Raw genomic sequence first — 20,809 nt, 5'->3', positions numbered from 1 at the left:
GCTAAATATACATCTAGATCACTTTGTTTTTTTTTTTATTTCTTTATTGATTAAGGTGTTATATATGTGTCCTTATCCCCCCATTACCCTCCCAACCCCCCACTTGTGCCCTCACACCCCTGTTGTCTGTGTCCACTGGTTAGGCTTATATGCATGCATACAAGTCCTTTGGTTGATCTCCACCCCTTACCCACATCCTCCCCTACCTTGCCTCTGATATTTGATGGTCTGATCAATGTTTCCCTGTCTCTGGATCTGTTTTTGTTTATCAGTTTCTATTTTCATTATATTCTACAAATGAGTGAGATCATGTGATATTTATCTTTCTCTGACTGGCTTATTTCACTTAGCATAATGCTCTCCAGTACCATCCTTGCTGTTGCAAATGGTAAGAACTCCTTTTTTACTGCAGCATAGTATTCCATTGTGTAAATGTACCACAGATTTTTAATCCACTCATCTGCTGATCACTTTTTAAATAGCCACAGAGTATTTCACTGAATGAATGTTCCATAATTGTTAATCTATACCATTTCAGTTAGCATGTTTTGCTTTTATAAATGAGGCTGTAGCAAACATTCTTATAGTTTAATATTTATACATATCATTATTGCATTAACAAATTATTAGAAGTAGAATTTCTGATGTAAGTGTGAAACTATGTTTTTTGTTTGTTTGTTTGTTTGTTTGTTTGTTTTTTAAGCAATAGCCTTTCACAATTTAAAGAAGTCTGGCCTCTGGTCCTAGATTATCTGGATAGTCGCCTCAACTCATCACTCCTCATAGCTATAAAAACCCAATAACTATTACTTATTTCTAAAATCTGTTACATTATCATTCCCATGAAAAACTACTACACAGATTTTTAATTCTTATTTTATTTTTTGTCTAAGGCCTCAGGCCATGGAATGCGGGCCAAGGGAAGGGGAAAAGGGGGCAGGAGGCACAAGGAGCAGCGGGGTCCTTAGATTAGTCCCAGATGCTACCCTCCACGTGGTCACAGTCATTGAAGTAGCAGCAGCACACGCAGCATCTGGCCTGTGGTGATCCCAGCCTTCAGGCGATCTGCAGGGGTTGGGGCCCTCTTACACAGTTCACCATAATGGCAGATGGAGATTAGTTGGTAGGCGACAAGCTCTCCAATGTACTCATAGGGAGTGGACAGCATGCAGCCTTTGTTGATGCCAGGACAGGTCAAGGACTCCGTCAGATCATAGAAAATACGGTCCTTGGTGCCTGTCATGACTATGGGCAGAGCCATCACCAGAAGCATTAGCCAATTGAGGACCATGGTCGCCTGCTAGTGGTGGGTGGCAGTGGGCCTCTTGGAACTGCTGAATGACACTCCACACGTTCACGAGACTTCTGTCCCTGGTTCTGGCCTCCCTGGGTTAGCACTTGGAGTGTCCTCTCAGGATCTTCTTCCTGGCCACAATCCCAGGGTCCCAGGGTCCCTGAAGCTTCCCTGGGACAGACAGCCAGTGGCTGCTGCCCCCAAGAGAGTGTTTGTGGAGCGGAATGGGGTGACCTCACAGACCCCTCAGGGTTCCACTGGCCACTCTGAGGGTGAGGTCATGGGTGGGGGAGGGATGTCACAATCTGTGTGGTAACTTTGGAAAAAGCCAAAATATATTAACATTTAAATTAAAAAATTATTAATTGGTAACAGCCCCCAAAACCATGGCTAATACTTGGTGCAGGTATTTCCATTTATTTTTTTAAATGTGTATCTTTATGTGTAGATACTGAGTTGTAAAATATATACAGAATATCAAAGATAATTTATGTTTGGTATATGCTTTCATATTAATATGCCATGAATATTTTTCAACATAATAGAATGTTTTTCATGATAGGAATGTTCAAGGATGCCAAGAATTCCATTATATGAATGCAATTTATTTTACTTGAGGGATTTTGTTTCAGTTTTTCACTGGTATAAGTGACAGAATTCATTGAGATTTCTTATCATATGTCTTTATGTATATTTCTAATATTCCCCTAGGAAAATTTATAGATGTAAAATTTTTTGGTTGAAAGGAATGAATATGTTTAAAATTTTAAAATGTTTTCATGTAATCTTTTAAATTGAAGGATAGATGCATATAGAAGTGCACAAATCATAAGAAGTTGATGGATTATTTAAAACTTAGCATAGACATCCTTCTAGTATGCATATCAAGAATTAGAATATTAGCCCAGGAGTCTCTCTCATGCTCCTTTCTAGTTATTAACCCTTTCCAAGCTATTGGCCTTATCCAAGGATAAGCACTCTTATGAACTTTAACACCTATATTAGTTTTATCTGTCATTGAAATTAATGAGTGGAATCATAGAATAGATGCCCTTAGGTTTGTTTTCTCCAATTCAACATTACTATTGTGAGATATTATCTAATAAAATAGCAATATGCAAATTAACCATAACTCTGCTATACCCATTAGCCACACCCACCCACCAATCAGGATAGAGTATGCAAATTAATCCCAACCCAGATGGCTAAGGCCACTGAGCAAGCAGGAGGGAGGCTTGGGTTTCCCTGGCAATGGAGGAAGCCAAGTTTTCAGCACACCCTGGCAGGCCCAGGCCCCCGCTTAAGGCTACAAATATATAGAAGATAAATTATTCCCAACAGAAATGGCTGCTGCCACAGAGCGAACAGGAGGGTTGGCTCTGCTCCAGGCTACAAAGTTTCAAGTGTAGAAGATAAATAAATCCCAGATACCAGGGCCTCCACTTGGGTTGTCTGGGGGCTTAGCCAGCCTACAAACCACCACAAGCCCCTCACCCAGGCTGCAGTTAGGGGCCAACAGGCTGGCAGGGGAGGGCAGTTAGGGGCAAACTGGCTGGCAGGGGAGCAGTTAGAAATAAATTAGGCTGGCAGGGGAGTGGTTAGGGGGTAATCAGGCTGGCAGCAGAAGAGGTTAGGGGCTATCAGGAAAGTAGGCAGGCGAGTAGTTAGGAGCCAGCAGTCCTGGATTGTTAGAGGGATGTCCGAGATTGGAGGCAGTGCCTGCTGGGTTGAGGTGAATTTCATGCATCGGGCCTCTAGTTTTTCTATAATAGTTCGTGTGTCATTGTCTTGTTAATTAATTCTCTTTACACTGTTCCATTGTGTGGATATGCCACAGTTTACCCAGTCTACTGTGGTATTCATTTGGGTTGTGTCTAGTATGAGGCTATTATAAATAATGCTTTTATGATATATGTGTCTTTTTCTGCATATCTGGAACCATTTATTGGAATCATTCACTCCTCACTTAACTGAAGTACACTGTTATCATAAATTAAGTGAATATTCTAGTCTATTTGTTCTTACAGCAATACCATAGAGAATTAATAATAATAAATAATGATATATGGTTGTAAGCACCCTATTTTATTCCCAAGGCTAAAGACACTAAGTATACAAATACATTTTATTTTATATTTTATTTTTCAGTTACAGTTTACATTCAATATCATTGTGTTTTAATTACAGATGTACAAAAAAGTGGTTAGAAAACCATGTATTTTAACAGAGTGGTCCCCCCACTGCTTCAAGTACCCGCCTAGCCCCACTTATACTCATTCCAATATTACAGACTATTTTCCCTATGCTGTAAACCTTATTATTCTTCAAGATTATCTTTAATATTATTGGGCTTTGTATTTCCATATAAATCTTATAGGTGTCATATCAGTTTTTATTAAAAACTAGCTATTGCTACTTTGACTGAGATTACATTGAATTCACAAATTATTTGAAGAGAACTGATATCTTTACAATATTGGATCTTCCAATATGTTCCTTCAATTGGTTCCTTCCAATATAGGAACAAGTTATCCTATATAATAAAAGTGTAATATGCTAAGTGTCCCGTGGATCAGTTGACTGCTTGACCAGTTGCTATGGTATGCACTGACTACCAGGAGACAGATGCTCTGACCTGTAGATTAGATTACTCCTGGGATCTGGCAGATCAGGATTGGGCAAAAGGACTGAACATGCCCTGTAACCCTCCCACAGTCCCTCTCCGGCTGGCTGGCCCTAATCACCAGCCTTTCCAAAAGACCCCACCCGTGCATGAATTCCTATATTTGTTTAGTTGTCTCTCAATCTCTCAGTAATGTTTCTAATTTTTCAGATAGAAATCTTGCTTTGTGTTTTTAATTATCAAATTACTTCCTACAAATATAATATGTTCCAACAAACATCATAAGAGAGCTTATTTTTCAGAACTTTGACAAATACCTGTTTTAAAAGAAAATATAATAGACAAATGATAGCATATCGTTGCTATTTAAATTTGCATTTTGTTGATTACTTAGTGATTGGACTTTTCTCTTGTTTATTGGTTGTTTTCATTTTATTTGATATGTCAAATTCCTGTTTACATTATTTATTCAAATTTCCCATAGATCCTCTATCTCTCCTCATTTATTGAATGTTCTTTTTACATATAAAAATGTTACCTTTTGATATATGTTGTAAATATTCCCAGTTGTCATTTGCTTTTAATTCTGCTACTTGGACGTAATTTCTAAAAGAATAACACAAGTATTATATTTAATAGGTTTTTTTTTACATATCTTACTACTTCTAAAGTGCTTCCCCGTGCAAGTATTTTATTCTAGTTCTGTTATTAATGTTTTTAATTCCTCTACAAAGGGTATATTTTATTGAATTTTAGAGAGAGAGCAAGGTGAGGTGCAGGGGGAGAAAGAGAGAGAGAACAGGGATCAAACCCACAATCTAGGTATGTGCCCTGACCAGCAATCAAACTTACAAACTTTTGGTGTATAGGATGATGCTCCAACAAAATGAACTATCCAGCCAGGGCTGTTATTATTATTATTTTTAAATATATTTTTATTGATTTCAGTGAGGAAGGTAGAAGAAGAGAGAGAAACATCAATGGCTAGGCCAGTGATGTTATTATTAATATTTTACGTTTAATACTGTACTTTCTCTAGAATATCTTTGGCGTAAGATATGAAGTCAATAATTAATATCTGTTTGTTTCTAAGAAAAACAGCTCTGCTTATCTTAATGATAAAGTTTCTACACATTTGCAAATTAAAATTCAGAAATTGAAAGGAATAGAAACTAATCTTGTGTGAAAATAGGTCAAGACTCAGTTAGATACTAAGTTAATGCATAAGAAAATTGAATGTTTTAATTGTTTTCTATCACCACAGGGAATATGTTTTATGAAAAGCATGATTTTATATTACTTAAAAAGATTATTGGAAATAAATAATACATTTTACTAGTTAAGTGTTTTACATTAATATTTTGATAAGGATATAAAGTAGTATATATAAGAGTAAATTATTTTAAACCATTTAGAAACTGCCATAAATTTTACCCTTAGTCTAAATCATAAACTGTTCACATCTGCTATTTTTTCCCCATGAAGTATATAGAAGAAATCAATTCCTGAATACTGTTTCTAATGGGGTGGAGGGAGCACAAATGTTATGTGTTAGATGATCTCAAATTCCACCTTATTATTTACTAAGTGATATCATAGAAAAATAATCAGAGGATTTTTGTCCATCAGCATGGCTCAGTGATTGAGTGTCCATTTATGAACTAGGAGATCAGTCTGCAATTTCTGGTCAGGGCACATGCCCTAGTTGAGGGATCATTCTCCAGTGTAGGCATTCAGGAGGCAGCTGATTAATGGTTCTCTCTCATCATTGATATCTCTCTCTCTCTCTCTCTCTCTCTCTCTCTCTCTCTCTCTCTCCCTCCCTCCCTCCCTCCCTCCCTCCCTCCCTCCCTCCCTCACTTTCTCCCTCCCTCCCTGAAATCAATAACAATATATTTAAAATAATAATAATAATAATAAGAGGATTATTAACTGATGGCATTAGATAAGTTATATACTATTAATAATGATTTGTTATTAAAATATATATAGTTCATCACCATTATTTTTGTATGAATTAAAGCTAGTGATTTTCTTTCCAAATTAACTTATGTAACCAGAGTAAATTGATTTATATATTTTTAAAATATAGTGAAATGTCTCCCACCCCATCCCCATCCAATATATGTCCTACCATCACCAAACAATGATTTTGGTTTCAGAAATATATAAGATAAATTCCTAGAGCCCTGTCTGGTGTGGTTCAGTTGGTTGAGCATCATCTCATGGACTAACGGGTTGCTGGTTCAATTCCTGGTCAATGCACACGCCTAGGTTTCAGGCTCCATCTATGGTTAAGTCGGCTTCAGGCAGCAGACAGTTGATATCTCTCTCTCCCTCTCCCTTTCTCTCTCTCTAAAACTCAATAAAACTATATTTGTAACTTTTTAAACCTTTATTATTGAGATTACTACAGATGTCCCTCTTTTTTCCCCCATAGCTCCCTACCACCTGATTCCCACCCCACTTCACGCCCTTGCCACCATATTGACTGTGTCCATAGGTACTCACCCCCATACCCCCTTCCCTCTGAAAATCATCAGTCTAATTCATTTCATGCCCCTTATTCTATTATATTCATCAGTTTATTCTGCTCATCAACTTTTTTTATTCATTTGATTTTTAGATTCATTTGTTGATAGATAAGTATTTGTTGTCACTTTTTTGTTCATAATTTTTTATCTTTACCTTTTTCTTCTTCTTCCTCCTCTTAAAGAATATCCTTTATGCAGAAACCGGTTTGGCTCAGTAGATAGAGCATCGGCCTGCAGACTGAAAGGTCCTGGGGTCGATTATGGTCAAGGGCGTGTATTTTGGTTGTGGGCACATCCCCAGTAGGGGGTGTGCAAGAGGCAGCTGATCGATGTCTCTCTCTCATCGATGTTTCTAACTCTATGCCTCTCTCTTCCTCTCTGTAAAAAAATCAATAATATATATTTTAAAAAGAATATCCTTCAGCCGAAACCGGTTTGGCTCAATGGATAGAGCGTCGGCTTGGGGACTGAAAGGTCCTGGGTTCGATTCTGGTCAAGGGCATGTACCTTGGTTGCGGGCATATTCTCAGTAGGGGGTGTGCAAGAGGCAGCTGATCGATGATTCTCTCTCATCGATGTTTCTAACTCTCTATCTCTCTTCCTTCCTCTCTGTACAAAATCAATAAAATATATTAAAAAAAAAAAGAATATCCTTCAGCATTTCATATAATACTGTTTGGTGGTGATGAACTCCTTTAGCTTTTTCTTGTCTGTAAAGCTCTTTATCTGACCTTCAATTCTAAATGATAGTTTTGCTGGGTAGGGTATTCTTGGTTGTATGTTCTTGCTCTTCATCACTTTGAATATTTCTTGCTACTCCTTTCTGGCCTGCATAGTTTCTGTTGAGAAATCAGCTGACAGTAGGTAACTGTTTTTTTTTGTTTGTTTTGTTTTGTTTTGTTCTGTTTTGTTTTTGTTTTTGTTTTTTTTATTCTTGCTTTTAAGATTCTCTCTTTGTCTTTTGCCCTTGACATTTTAATTATGATGTGTCTTGGTGTGGTCCTCTTTGGATTCCTCTTGTTTGGAATTTTCTGTGCTTCAAAGATTAAGTCCTAGAAGTAAAAGTTATGGATCAAAGGTTACATGCATTTAATAGATATTGCCAAATTGTCTTCCACAAGGAATACACCAGTATATATTATACATCCCACTGGCCATGTATAAGGGTCTGAATTTTCTACAACTTTAACAGCATAGAGTATTTTCAGGCTTATATTTTTGTCAGTGTATTAGGTGAAATTTTCAGACCTCTCATTATGACCATAACTTACATTATTTTTGTAAGTTTAAAACTCATTTGTGTTCTGTCTTTATCAGCTTTCCTTAACTTCTGTCAAATTTTCTTTTGGATTGTTGGCCTTTATCTTATTGCTTTGCAGAAGGTCTCTTATGTATTAGGAATATTGGTCCCTTATTAGAGATGTAAGTCACAAATATTATTTTTTATTTTGCAATTTGTCTTTTGTCCTTGACTTTGTTTGTTTTATTTTTGCCATTCAGAAGTTTCTCTTGTTTATATAGTTTAATTTACTAATATTTTTGTCTGTTAATTAAAGCTTCCTATTATAACATAAATGTAAAATTACGTTTTTATGTTGTTGATTAGACATGTGTTGATTCTTACCTCTAAAAATAGATTAATTCTCAATTTTGTAAATGTTTGTCTTTCATTCAACAGCTATTTATTGAAAATCTATGATATGTAGATACCTAGTTCATCCAGAAATCAAAGCTTAGTGAGGAAGGTAACCGTCAATAATAAATTAGTGTAAGGTAAACTCTATGGTGGAGGGAAGCACTAAGTTTGTGAGTATATATCTAATGCAAATGTTATAACTAAGCTGAAAAGTTTGCTATCATTCAATTATTCCAGATATTAGCCAAATTTCACCAATTGTACTATTTTCTGCCAGAAATTGTTTTATCTCTGTAACCAGGAAGGAGTAGTTTGGGTGATGAGAAGGAAACGATATAACTTTAGTTTCAAGTTATACAGATGCCCTGACTGGTTTGGCTCAGTGGATAGAGTTTTGGCCTGCGGACTGAAGGGTCCCAGGTTTGATTCCAGTCAAGGGTATGTACCTTGGTTGCAGGCACATCCTCAGTAGGACATGTGCAGGAGGTAGCTCATTGATATTTCTCTCTTATAGATGTTTCTAACTCTCTATCCCTCTCCCTTCCTCTCTGAAAAAAATAAATAAAATACATAGAATTTAAAAGTTGTACAGATATCATCCTACCTGGTTTTGCTCAATGGATAGAGAGTCAACCTGCAGACTGAAGGGTCCCTGGTCTGATTCCTGTCAAGGGCTCATGCCCAGATTTTGGGCTCTGTCCCCAATAGGGGATATGCAGGAGGCAGCCAAACAATGATTCTCTCTCATCATTGACATTTCTAGCTTCCTCTCCCTTCCTCTCTGAAATTAATAAAAATAAACCCAAAAAAGTATACAGATGTCTGTGCTTATATATGGAGCCTGAATGAAACACAGAGTATTTTGTGATCAGGTATAATTGAGTTCATAACTCTATACATTAGATATTTTAGCAAAAAAAAATGATGGCTATTATTTCTGATAGCTTCAGAATCTAGAGGCTCTTAGGTGTTTCAAGTTGAAGCTGTAAAATGCTTTTGGAATAGGAAATGATCCAATAAAAAGAAACTAGTTACATCCTTATAAATGCTGAAAATTATAAATCAAATGCATTATTTGATTACATAGTATATACTTGGATTTACATTTGTCATATAACTATCACACACACAAACATTCACCCACTCACAGACACACACATATATATGTAAATATAGTTTTTAGATGCCCTTATGGGTTAAAATTCATGAAATGCCAGTAAGTCTTCCTCTAATACTATGTTTACTATGCTTTATAGCAGTATACAGTTCAGATAAAGCAGATACAGTATCGTGATTCATTATTTATGGACAAACATTCCATGTTACTCAACATGCCCTATTGACTCCTCACTCCACACAGGAAAAGGCTGCCAGGAATGAAAACCAAAGTATGTGCTGGTACCTTATAAAAGCCACAGCCTCTATTTGCTTTCCATCTAAATCTATATCTATATATCTATATATCTATATATCTATATATCTATATATCTATATATGTCCATGTTTATATCTATATCTATCTATCTATCTATCTAGATACATAGATATCTAGATAGATAGATAGATAGATAGATAGATAGATAGATAGATAGATAGATATACACTAGATAGATATCTATACACTAGAAGCCCGGTGCATGAAATTTGTGCATGGGGGGATGTCCCTCAGCCCAGCCTGCACCCTCTCCAATCTCGGACATCCCTCTCACAATCCAGGACTACTGGATCCCAACTGCTTGCTTGCCTACCTTCCTGATTGCCCCTAACTGCTTCTGCCTGCCAGCCTGATCACCCCCTAACCACTCCCATGCTAGCCTGACTAGCCATTTAACTGCTCCCCTTCCAGCCTATTTCCCCCTAACTGCCCTCCCCTCCAGTCTTGATCACCCCCAACTGCCCTCCCTTGCAGGCTTGGTCCCTCCCAAGTGCCCTCCCCTGCTGACCATCTTCTGTCTACTTGGGGGCATCTATCTTTGACCACATGGGGGAAGCCATCTTGTGTGTTGAAGTGATGGTCAATTTGCATATTACTCTTTTATTAGATAGGATAGAGGCCTGTTGGATGGGTGGTGGCCAGCTGGTTTGTCCTGAAGGGTGTCCCAAATCAGGATGTTGATTCCCTTGGGGTGTGGGTGGCCTGGGCCTGTGGTGGTTTTCAGGCCAGCCATGCCCCACAACAACCCAAGTGAAGTCCCTGGTATCTGGGATTTATTTATCTTCTATGATTGAAACTTTGTAGCCTTGAGCAGAGCCAAGCCTTCTGCTTGCTCCATTGCTATAGCCATTTTTGTTGGGATTTATTTATCTTCTATAATTGAATCTTTGTAGCCTTGAGTGGAGGCCTGGTCCTACCAGGGTGTGTGGAAAGCTTGGCTTCCTCCATTGCTGGGGAAACCCAAGCCTTCTGCTCTCTCCGTGGCTGCAGCCATCTTGGATGGGTTAATTTGCATACTTGCTTCTGATTGGCTGATGGGAATGACTTATGGGCATAGCAGAGTGGTGGTTAATTTGCATGTTACTCTTTTATTAGATAGACAAAAGCCTAAGTGACTGTCTGACTGTCCAAACATCTGACTGGTAGCTATGATGTGCAATTACCACAAGGAGGCAGACACTCAAAGTAGGAACTGCTGAGCTGTGGTTCTTGGGTGATATACCCAGAACCAGAGAGGAGGGAGCCCTATTTTGGGGTGTGTCACCTGAGAACTGCATTCTCACAATCCTGGACACCTCATGGGATTTCAGAGAGATAGTTTTGGCCCAGTTTCTGTAGGCCAGGCCAAGGGACCCCACCAGTGCATAAATCAATGCACCAGGCCTCTAGTCCTATATAATAAAAGCCCAATATGCAAATCAACTGAATGGCAGAATAACCTATGGAATGACTGGTCACTATGATATGCACTGACTACCAGGAGGTAGATGCTTAATGAAGGAACTGCCCCCGGCCTGCAGGCCCCAGGCAAGTCAAGGCAGGTGCCAGCCGGGGCCCCTCATCACCCCATAGAAGTAGGTAACTGGCATTGTTTGGGGGCAGGGCCAGTGAGTGGGCAGTACTAGGCCGACCAAGGCAGGTGCCAGTGGGGGCGCCCTGATAGCCACACCAGATGCTCCACAAATTGGGCCTGATCACTGACCAGGCCTAGGAATCCTACCTGTGCACAAATTTCATGTACTGGACCTCTAGTATTTTATAATAAAGAGGTAATATGCAAATTAACCCTCACACTATAACACTGTCACAAGATGGCATCTGCCTTCTTGCAGTTCCTGTGCAAGAAGACCAGCTGCTCCTTGCACCTGCCGCTGCAGTTCCCGTGGCCACATTTGGTGGTGGGATGTCTGGAAGCTGCTCCACACACCTACTGCTGTAGTTCCCTCAGCACCCCCCTAGGGGGGTTCCTGGCTACTGCCCCATGCACCATAGGGGCAGCTCCACAGAGGGTCCTGCAACTCTTTGAGGCTTGATGCTGCATCTGTCTGTGTGGGCACAGGCAGGTCTGGATCTTGTGGGATTTTGAGGCACACACAAGATGGCAGGGACTTGACTCTGGGTCTCCTGGCACAGGAGGACTTGACGCTGTGTCCCCATGGGCATGGGCACTGGCCCAGACACTGACAACAGGGAGGAGGGAGTCCCATCCCCCACAGAATTAGCCAGAATCAGCCATTTGTCAGCTAGCTCTCAGCAGCCTGACAGCCAGGATTCTCATTCACCTGCATTCCAGACCCTGACAATGGGAGATGGGAATATGTCTAAAGAGCAACTATTGACACACTTTAGCTCTGAAGTCAAAAGAAGCCAGTGTCATTGACAGAAAATGTCTGCAGACTCACATGCCTCTGAAGCTAAAAGAAGGAGGTGTTGGCAAGAGAATGTATCTGAAGAGCAATGTAGCTATGAAGCAGAAAGAAGCTGGCATTATCTACAGAAAATATCTAAAGAACAATGTACCTCTGAAGTTGAAAGAAGGCAACAGGAACAACAGAATATTTCTAAAGAACAGTCATCAACACATACTACCAATACTGGTAGGAACTGCCTTCTCTGCAAAAATAGAGTACGTGAGGATGCAATTCTCGAACATAGTTGTGGTGGAATGACCATTAGATGTCAATTTTGCCTATCACTAAATTTCTCTGATGAAAAACCATCTGACGGAAAATTTACTTAATGTTGTAGCAAAGGTAAAGTTTGTCCAAATGATATACATTTTCCAGAATACCCAGCATATTTAAAAAGATTAATGACAAATGAAGATTCTGACAGTAAATGTTTCATGGAAAATATTAATTCCATAAATAGTTCTTTTACTTTTGTTTCAATGGATGCAAATATTTCATCACCATCAGGATATGGGGCATACTATTTTAGCATACATGGACAAGTTTATCACCATTATGGAACTACATTCTTCAGATGGTATTTCTCAGAGGTTTGCTCAACTCTATATTTTATATACAGCTGAAGTAACAAGTAAAATATTAGCAATGCCAGAAAACCAGAGCTACTCGGAAAGACTCATGATCAACATCAACAACCCTATGAATGAAATAAATGAATTAACAAAATCGTACAAGATGCTACATGAGATAGAAAAGGAAGCCCAATCTGAAGGAGCAGCAATAGGTATTGCTCCCATGAAAGTAACAATGGCTATTAAATATGATCATAACAATGACCCAGGTAGATATAATTCTCCCCATGCAACCAAGGTTGCTGTCATATTCAGTAATGAAGATGGAGAACCTCCTTTTCAAAGGGATTTGCTCATTCACTGTAAACCAGATCCCAATAATCTGAATGCCACTAAAATGAAACAAATCAGTATCCTGTTTGCTACATTAGATGAAATGACATATCCTATTCTTTTTCCACATGGTGAAAAAGACTGGGGAACAGATATTGCATTAAGACTCAGAAAAAACAGTGTATTCAACAATAATACTAGGCAAAATGTAAGGATACAAATCACACAAATGCAGAATTATAGATTTCATCTTTCTGTGGGACACGTTCAATCCTATTTTAAATGCAGGAAAATTAACTAACAGTTTATTGTGGATCCATTTTAAAAAAATTGAGGCCAATCAGATAAATTTCATTAAAACAAACCAACCTAAGTTGAGAGTTGAAAAATATAGTGGTTTGATGGATTATTTCATATCTAGATCTGAAAATGACACTATGCTGATTGGTAAAATGATAATACTTCCATCAAGTTTTGCTGGTAATCCCAGAAATATACAACAGGGATATCAGGATGCTATGGCAATTGTAACAAAGTATGGCGGGCCAAATTTATTCATAACCATGACATTCAACCCCAAATGGGCAGGTATTACAAACAATTTACAATGCTGACAAAAAGTTGAAAACAGATCTGACTTGATAGAATTTTAATATTAAGCTGAATGCTCATTTAAATGATATATGTAAACAGAGGCCCAGTGCATGAATTTGTGCACAGGTGGGTTCCCTAAGCCTGGCTGGGGATTGAGGCCTATCAGGAGGCTGGTCTGGGGGAGGACCCAGAAGGTTGGCCGGCCACAGGCAGGGCTGGCTGGGAGGAAGGGGCAGCGGCCAACTGGGGAGAGGAGCTGCAGGAGGTTGGTGAGGGCCAATTGGGGTCTGGATCAAGCCAGTTGGCCACCACAGTGCACATCATAGCGATTGGTCGTTCCAGTCATTCCACTGTTTGGTCTCTGAAATTTTATATATATAGATACCTTTTTTATTTATTTTATTTTTAAATATATTTTATTGATTTTGTACAGAGAGGAAGGGAGAGAGATAGAGAGTTAGAAACATTGATGGGAGAGAGTCATCGATCAGCTGCCTCTTGCACACCCCCTACTGGGGACATGCCCGCAACCAAGGTATATGCCCCTGACCAGAATCGAACCCGGGACCCTTCAGTCCCCAAGCCGACACTCTATCTATTGAGCCAAACCAGTTTCGGCTAGATACCTTTTTTAAATATTATATTTTACTATAGGCCTGGTGCACAAAATTTGTGCATAGGGGGGGTGTCCCTGAGCCTGGCCTCCACTCTCTCCAATCAGGGACACCTTGGGGGATTTCCAACAGGCCTAAACCAGCATTTAGATATCCCTGTCACAATCTGTGACTGCTGGCTCCTAACCACTCACCTGCCTGCCTGCCTGATGTCCCTAACTGCTCCCCGGCCAGCCAGATCACCCCTAACCCCTCTCTCCCTCTGGCCTGATTGACCCTAACCACCTCTGCCTTGGTCACGCCACCATGGCTTTATCTGGAAGGACATCTAGAAGACATATTGTCTATCTGGTCTAATTAGCATATTGCCCTTTTATTAGCATAGATTCCATTTATTTGGCAAAGTAATAGCTAAAATTCATGTAGTTGAATTTCAGAAATGCGGACTGCCTCGTGCTCATATGTTATTAATATCAGGTAGTGAATCCAAATTATGAACAGAAGATGATATTGACCATATAATTAAGGCTGAAATTCCAGATGAAGACAATTAAACAAGACAATTTATGTGAAACATCCAAGCATGGTGTTTGGTACATAGTTAGCTCTTAATAAACATAACCTATAATAATTTTTCGGGTTCTATTCTAATCCAAATGATTGCTTTACTTCTTATTCTAATCTTCTGATTCTGTTTTATTTGTTTATACTAGAGCTCACTATCACTCACAAAAATGCAAGTGCAAAGGCAGAGTGCCTGACTTATAATACATAATACACCATTATTTTTAATAAGTGAGTAGTTAAGTGAAGAATACACTCCTTTAATTTTATTGGTTGGAGTTAGATTTTTGTGTGGGTATGTGTTATCAATTTTCTAAATAATGTGTATAATTTTTAAGCATAGACATTTTTTAAAAGATTATTAATCAATTATTTATAATACACAAATTAAATCCTAACAGGTAACCCATGTAAATAATCAATATCATGCTCTTAAAATACCAAATACATTAAATTTATATAACATTTTATAACAAATAATTTTAAAAAATATTTCATTTTCCTTTTTTATTTAAATCATGAGAATATTTTTCTTTTGTTTTCTTGCAGGTTTCTAGAGACTTACCTACAAAACAAGGAGAACTTGAGGCTAACATAAAAGATCTTGGACAACTTGAAGAGCAATTAAATCATCTGCTTCTGTGGCTGTCTCCCATTAGGAATCAGTTGGAAATTCTCAATCAACCAAATCAAAGAGGACCATTTGATATTAAGGTAGGGACTCGTTGCTTTAAATAGTTTTCCAAAAGAATGGCAATAACAATGAACTAAGTTCCTCATTTGTTACAATCATTAATTATCATTGTTGTTATAATGTTGGTTATTATTATTTGGCTCACATTTTCTGTTTGCAGCATTTACTAGCACTAACATATTAATTAAATGTCTATCATTAGAATGCCTTCATCATATTTACTACTACAATCTATTTTCTTTTTTAATATGTTTTTATTTATCTTAGAGAGAGAAGAAGAAGGGGAGAGAGGGAGGGAAGAAGGAACGGATGGAAAGAGGGAGAGGAAGAAGGAGAGGGAAGGTGAGTGAGAAAGAGAGAGAGAGAGAGAGAGAGAGAGAGAGAGAGAGAGAGAGAGAGAGAGAGAGAGAGAGAGAAACATTGATGATCGATTGGTTGCTTCTCATAAACACATCCCAACTGAGGATTGAACCTGCAACTCGAGTATGTGCCCAGACCAGGAATCGAACTGGTGACCCCTCAGTGCATGGGATGATCCTTAACCAACTGAGCCATATTGGCAAGAACACAATCCATCTTCCATTCCTGTTTTAATTGCACTTAGTATGTTTGTAGAATTCTTATCAATAGCTGAAGTCATTTAGGAGATTAGGTACCTACAAATATAAAGTATAGTCTCTTTAGTAGACTTTATATAAAACCCTCTCAGACTGACTCCAATTTACCTTTCTCTCCTCTTATTCTGCCAAAAACCTATTCTTATAGCCTACTCACAACACATTATATTGTATCTTTACATGCATGTAGCTTGATGCCATCTCTTTTTGATTTTCTGTCTTCTTTAAATGACTCCTTTCTCTTTTTTTCATGATTAATTTTATTCCATCTTTCAAGAATGATTTCAATATCGTTGCTTCTTAAAGCTTTCTTCTATAATCTCAAGTAGACTAAAACATCCCTTTTCAGATTTCTTATAAACCTCTGTATCTATCTCCAATAACCTTTGTATGTTGATTTGCACATAAATTTTAGAGACCTGACTATCTCATCACGCTGCTCTTTGAATGCAGAGAGCATCTTCTTCTTTTTTAAAAAAATATATTTTATTGATTTTTTTTTTTTACAGAGAGGAAAAGAGAGGGATAGAGAGTTAGAAACATCGATGAGAGAGAATCATTGATCAGCTGCCTTTTGTACACCCCCTACTGGGGATGTGCCTGCAACCACATGTCCTTGATCAGAATCAAACCTGGGACCTTTCAGTCCACAGGCTGAAGCTCTATCCATTGAGACAAACCGGTTTCGGCGAGAGCATCTTCTTATCTTTCTTATCCCTCTTATTTCTGAGCTAGAGGAGACTGGTGCATGAAATTTGTACATGGCAGAGGAGGTGTCCCTCAGCCTAGCCTGCACCCTCTCCAATCTGGGACCACTCAAGGGATGTCCGACTACCCATTTAGGCCCAATCCCAATGGATGTCTCTTTTGCTATGCAGTAGCTTTTTATTTTGGTGTAGTCCAATTTGTTAATTTTCTCCTTAGTTTCCATTGTCCTAGGAGCTGTATCTGTAAAGATAGTGCTATGAGATATGTCTGATATTTTGCTGCCTATGGATTCTTCTAAGATTTTTATAGTTTCCATCTTATGTTTAAGTATTTTTATACATTTTGAGTTTATTTTTGTGTATGGTGTAAGTTGGTGGTCATTTAATTTTTTTGCATGTATCTGTCCAATTTTCTTAACACCATTTATTGAAGAGACTGTCTTGACTCCATTGTATGCTCTTGCCTCCTTTGTCAAATATTGATTGAGCATAATGGCTTATGCTGATTTCTGGGATCTCTGTTCTGTTCCCTTGGTCTATATGTCTGTTCGTGTGCCAATACCAGGCCGTTTTGAGAACAGTAGCTTTGTAATATAGCTTGATATCTGGTATTGTGATCCCTCCAACTTTGTTCTTCTTCCTCAGAATTGTTGCAGCTATTCAGTCTTTTTTTTTTTTTTAATTCCATATGAATTTTTGGAGAGTTCATTCTAGGTCTCTGAAATATGCTGTTGGTATTTTAATGGAGATTGCATTGAATCTATAGATTGCTTTAGGTAGTATGGACATTTTAATGATGTTGATTCTACCAATCCTAATGAATATGGTATACTCTTCCATTTGTGTATGTCCTCCTCTATCTTTTTATAGTGTCCCATAATTTTCTGAGTACAGGTTCTTTAACTCCTTGATTAAGTTTATTCCTAAGTATCTTAATTTTTTGGTTGCATTGGTAAATGGGATTGTCTTTTTTCTTTTCTCTTTCTGTGAGTTTGTTATTGGTGTATAAAAAAGCCATACATTTCTGGGTGTTAATTTTGTATCCTGCTTCATTGCCAAATTCATTTATTAAGTCTAGTAGATTTTTTATCGAGTCTATAGGGTGTTTTTTTTTTAATGTACAATACCATGTCATCTGTGAATAATGACAGTTTTACTTCTTCTTTTCCACTTTGGATGCCTCTTATTTCTTCTTGTCTAATCATGATGGCAAGCACTTCCCATACTATGTCAAACAGCAGTGGTGAGGGTGGGCATTCCTGTCTTCTTCCTTTTCTTAGGGGAAATGGTTTTAAGTTTTGCCCATTGAGTATGATGTTGGCTGTAGGTTTGTCATATATGGCTTTTATTGTGTTGAGGTATGGTCCCTCAATTCCCACTTGCTGAGGGTTTTTATCAAGAAAGGGGGTTAGATTTTGTCAAATGCTTTTTCTGCATCAATTGATATGAGTATGTGATTTTTGTCTCTCAATTTGTTTATGTGATGTATCACATGTATTGATTTGCAGATATTATACCATCCTTGCATCCCCAGAATAAATCCCACTTGGTTGTGGTGTATGATCTTTCTAATGTAATGCTGGATCCGATTTGCTAGAATTCTTTTGAAGATTTTAGCATCTTTGTTCATCAGGAATATTGGCCTGTAATTCTCTTTCTTTGTAGTGTCTTTATCTGGTTTGGGGATTAGGGTAATGCTGGCTTCATAGAAAGAGCTTGGAAGTGTGCCTTCATCTTTTTTCCAGTTTACTTTTAAATGGTCCTTGATTTAGTGTTGCAAAGAGGAAAGACCATAAATTCTTTGTTCCCAGTTAGGAAGAGCTTTTTTGTAACTCACAGATAAAAGCACATTTCTTTACTTTCTAACATAATCTTCAGTTAAAATGTGTTTCTTCATTATATGATGAAAAATATATATTCTTAGCTATCTCTGTATGCTAAATATGTTTAAAAGTTGACAAACTACTGTGATACAAATGGTTGTTGTTGACTTAACCAAAATTACTTTGGTCTCAGTCTGTGCCCCCAGAATGATTCACAAATATTGAAAACATGCATTGGGTCTTTGTTTGTCTATGGCCCATAGGTTCCTGCCAATAGATCGCTGCAGTTTGGAATAAAAGCCACTCTCAGCTCTGTTAATCACTTTCCTTTATCAAAGCTTCAAGTCACCACTCTTGCTGCTGTGTGTAGTTTCAAAAAATCCTGATATTTGTCTCCCTCAGCTTGGTCTAACTCACTGAGGGGAGAAGCAGCTTCTTTTTTTTCTGGCAGTAGAACTCCTTGGCTTCAGTCCTCTGTGCATATTCTGAGTTTTTTATATCTGGAGTGCAGATTTCAAAAATATCCCTTTAGCTGGTTCTTCTACTTATAGCTGTATTACACACACACACACACACACACACACACACACACACACACACACATACACACACACCCCTAATAAGATTTTTTTTTAAATTGTATATAGAATGACTGGAGAGATTCCCTCCATAATTCTCATACCCCTAACTTGTAATCAGAAGTTGTGACCTGTATGAATAATTAATTTACCTAGTTCTTTATTTCCCTTTGTCTGGTTTCTATCTATATTCACTGTCTAAAAATGTTGAGATTACACATAGTTCTGCTTTAAGCTATGTGAATTTAGACTGTATAGCCAGCTATAGCCCTCTGCTTAAAAATATTAAACTTTTTTTTTAGTTAAAGAAATATGGGAAGCCCTGGCTCAGTGGATAGAGGAGTATCATCCTACGGACCACAGTGTCCCAGTTTGATTCTAGTCAAGAGTAGGTACCTTGGTTTCAGGCTCCTCCCTAACCCAGGCCCTGCTCATGGATCCTGTAGGATGCAGCCTATTGATGTGTGTTTCTATCACATCAATGTGTCTCTCTGTCTTTCCCTCTCTTTCCTATTCCCCCTAAGGATCAATGGGAAATAACCTCGAGTGAGGAGAGAGAGAGAGAGAGAGAGAGAGAGAGAGAGAGAGAGAGAGAGAGAGAGAGAGAGAGAGAGAGAGAGAGAGATGGGGGAAATGGACTTTGCTTAATTTTAAACTATTGGAAACGAAAAAACAAACTTTTCAAACAGTTTTGAGGACATGCCAATTTTTTAACACAGAGAAATACTTTCTTAAAATCTGAGAAGTTAATACAAATGAAGCCAATGTACAAGCTGCTATTTCCTCAATTTAAGTAATTCTTTTTTGTCTTGCCATGGTGGCAATGGCTACCTCTGAAACAAAGAGACTACTATTTCTTCATCCAGGTCATTTGTTTTCTGTACTCAAATTCTGAACCCCAGTAAGACAAATATGTAAGCCCTCTGTGAGTCTCACTTTGGCCTGCTGGGCACTTCATGCTTATTGATGAAATGCAGGTAGCTGTGTAATGAAACCCAAATTTAAAAAAAAAAAAAAAGCCTTAAGGGCTCTGTTCTAATACATTGTTTATGCTGGAGTGAAAATTGACTGCACATCGCTTGGTTTGTGCAATTTGCTCTGGAAATATTCCTATTCAGGAAATCCTGCAAATAGCAATATTCATTTCAAAAATCACCTCACAAAACCCTTAGCAAGCTGAGAAACATAATAAATGAGATTGTGATGTAGAGGGTAAAAATTAGGCATAATCACAACCCTTTCACATCAGTCAGCTCACTAGAAGACATGCCTGTGAAATTTGATTTTCAAATGTACTCTCAATTTAGACATAAAATATGTTGATTTCAAATTTTAGAAATGATAATTAAATGCTAAGAAACAGGGACCAGTTAAAGTTTCTATAAAAGGTCTTATGTTTTTAATATTTAATGAATGTTTTCAGTAATGAGCTACAGGTATACTGTTTATCTGACATAGAAGTACCTAACTACTGCTTTTCAAACTTTTTATTAAAATATGAGGTAGGGGGGAAACACATAATTTTTATGTTAAGTTTTACTGATTGAGATGCTTTCAGGGAGTATTTTTTTCTCACTTCAAAAATGACTTTCCTTCTTTGGTCTATGAATAAATACTACATACTACTCTGCTGGTTCTTCCTTACCATGTACGAAACTTAATTCCTCATGTCACTTCCACACTGAAAACTACCAAAGGACATATTTGTAGTGACTGAATGCTAAAGTATCTGAACACCAAAATCCTCTCTGCAGAGGACTGTCAAAAAATTGCATTGGAC

The 20,809-nt window shown here is 38.0% G+C and overlaps 2 protein-coding genes across 5 annotated transcripts in view; one reads left to right on the top strand and one right to left on the bottom strand.

Annotated features, from left to right (window-relative positions):
• DMD (dystrophin) overlaps window positions 1–20,809 on the top strand; it is a 1,962,662-nt gene that overhangs the window by 1,182,890 nt on the left and 758,963 nt on the right. For all 4 annotated transcript variants that reach the window (XM_045582357.1, XM_045582356.1, XM_045582355.1 and 1 more), the window contains one exon: window positions 15,160–15,324. In XM_045582357.1, coding sequence (XP_045438313.1) covers window positions 15,160–15,324 — 165 coding nt within the window. The remainder of the gene's footprint in view (window positions 1–15,159; window positions 15,325–20,809) is intronic.
• LOC118719880 (sperm acrosome membrane-associated protein 4-like) lies at window positions 1,004–1,291 on the bottom strand. The gene has a single exon (XM_036439746.1). The coding sequence runs from the start codon at window positions 1,289–1,291 to the stop codon at window positions 1,004–1,006; it is 288 nt and encodes a 95-aa protein (XP_036295639.1).

Source organism: Pipistrellus kuhlii, unplaced genomic scaffold (genome assembly GCF_014108245.1).
Source record: "Pipistrellus kuhlii isolate mPipKuh1 unplaced genomic scaffold, mPipKuh1.p scaffold_m20_p_16, whole genome shotgun sequence".
NCBI classification, from domain to species: Eukaryota; Metazoa; Chordata; class Mammalia; order Chiroptera; family Vespertilionidae; genus Pipistrellus; species Pipistrellus kuhlii.
Note: the sequence above shows the minus strand (reverse complement) of the source record. Positions and strands in the feature narration are given on the sequence as shown.

Bases quoted from the DNA above. Each gene is read 5' to 3' on its own strand.
- LOC118719880 (XM_036439746.1), bottom strand. From the start codon at position 1,291: ATGGTCCTCAATTGGCTAATGCTTCTGGTGATGGCTCTGCCCATAGTC.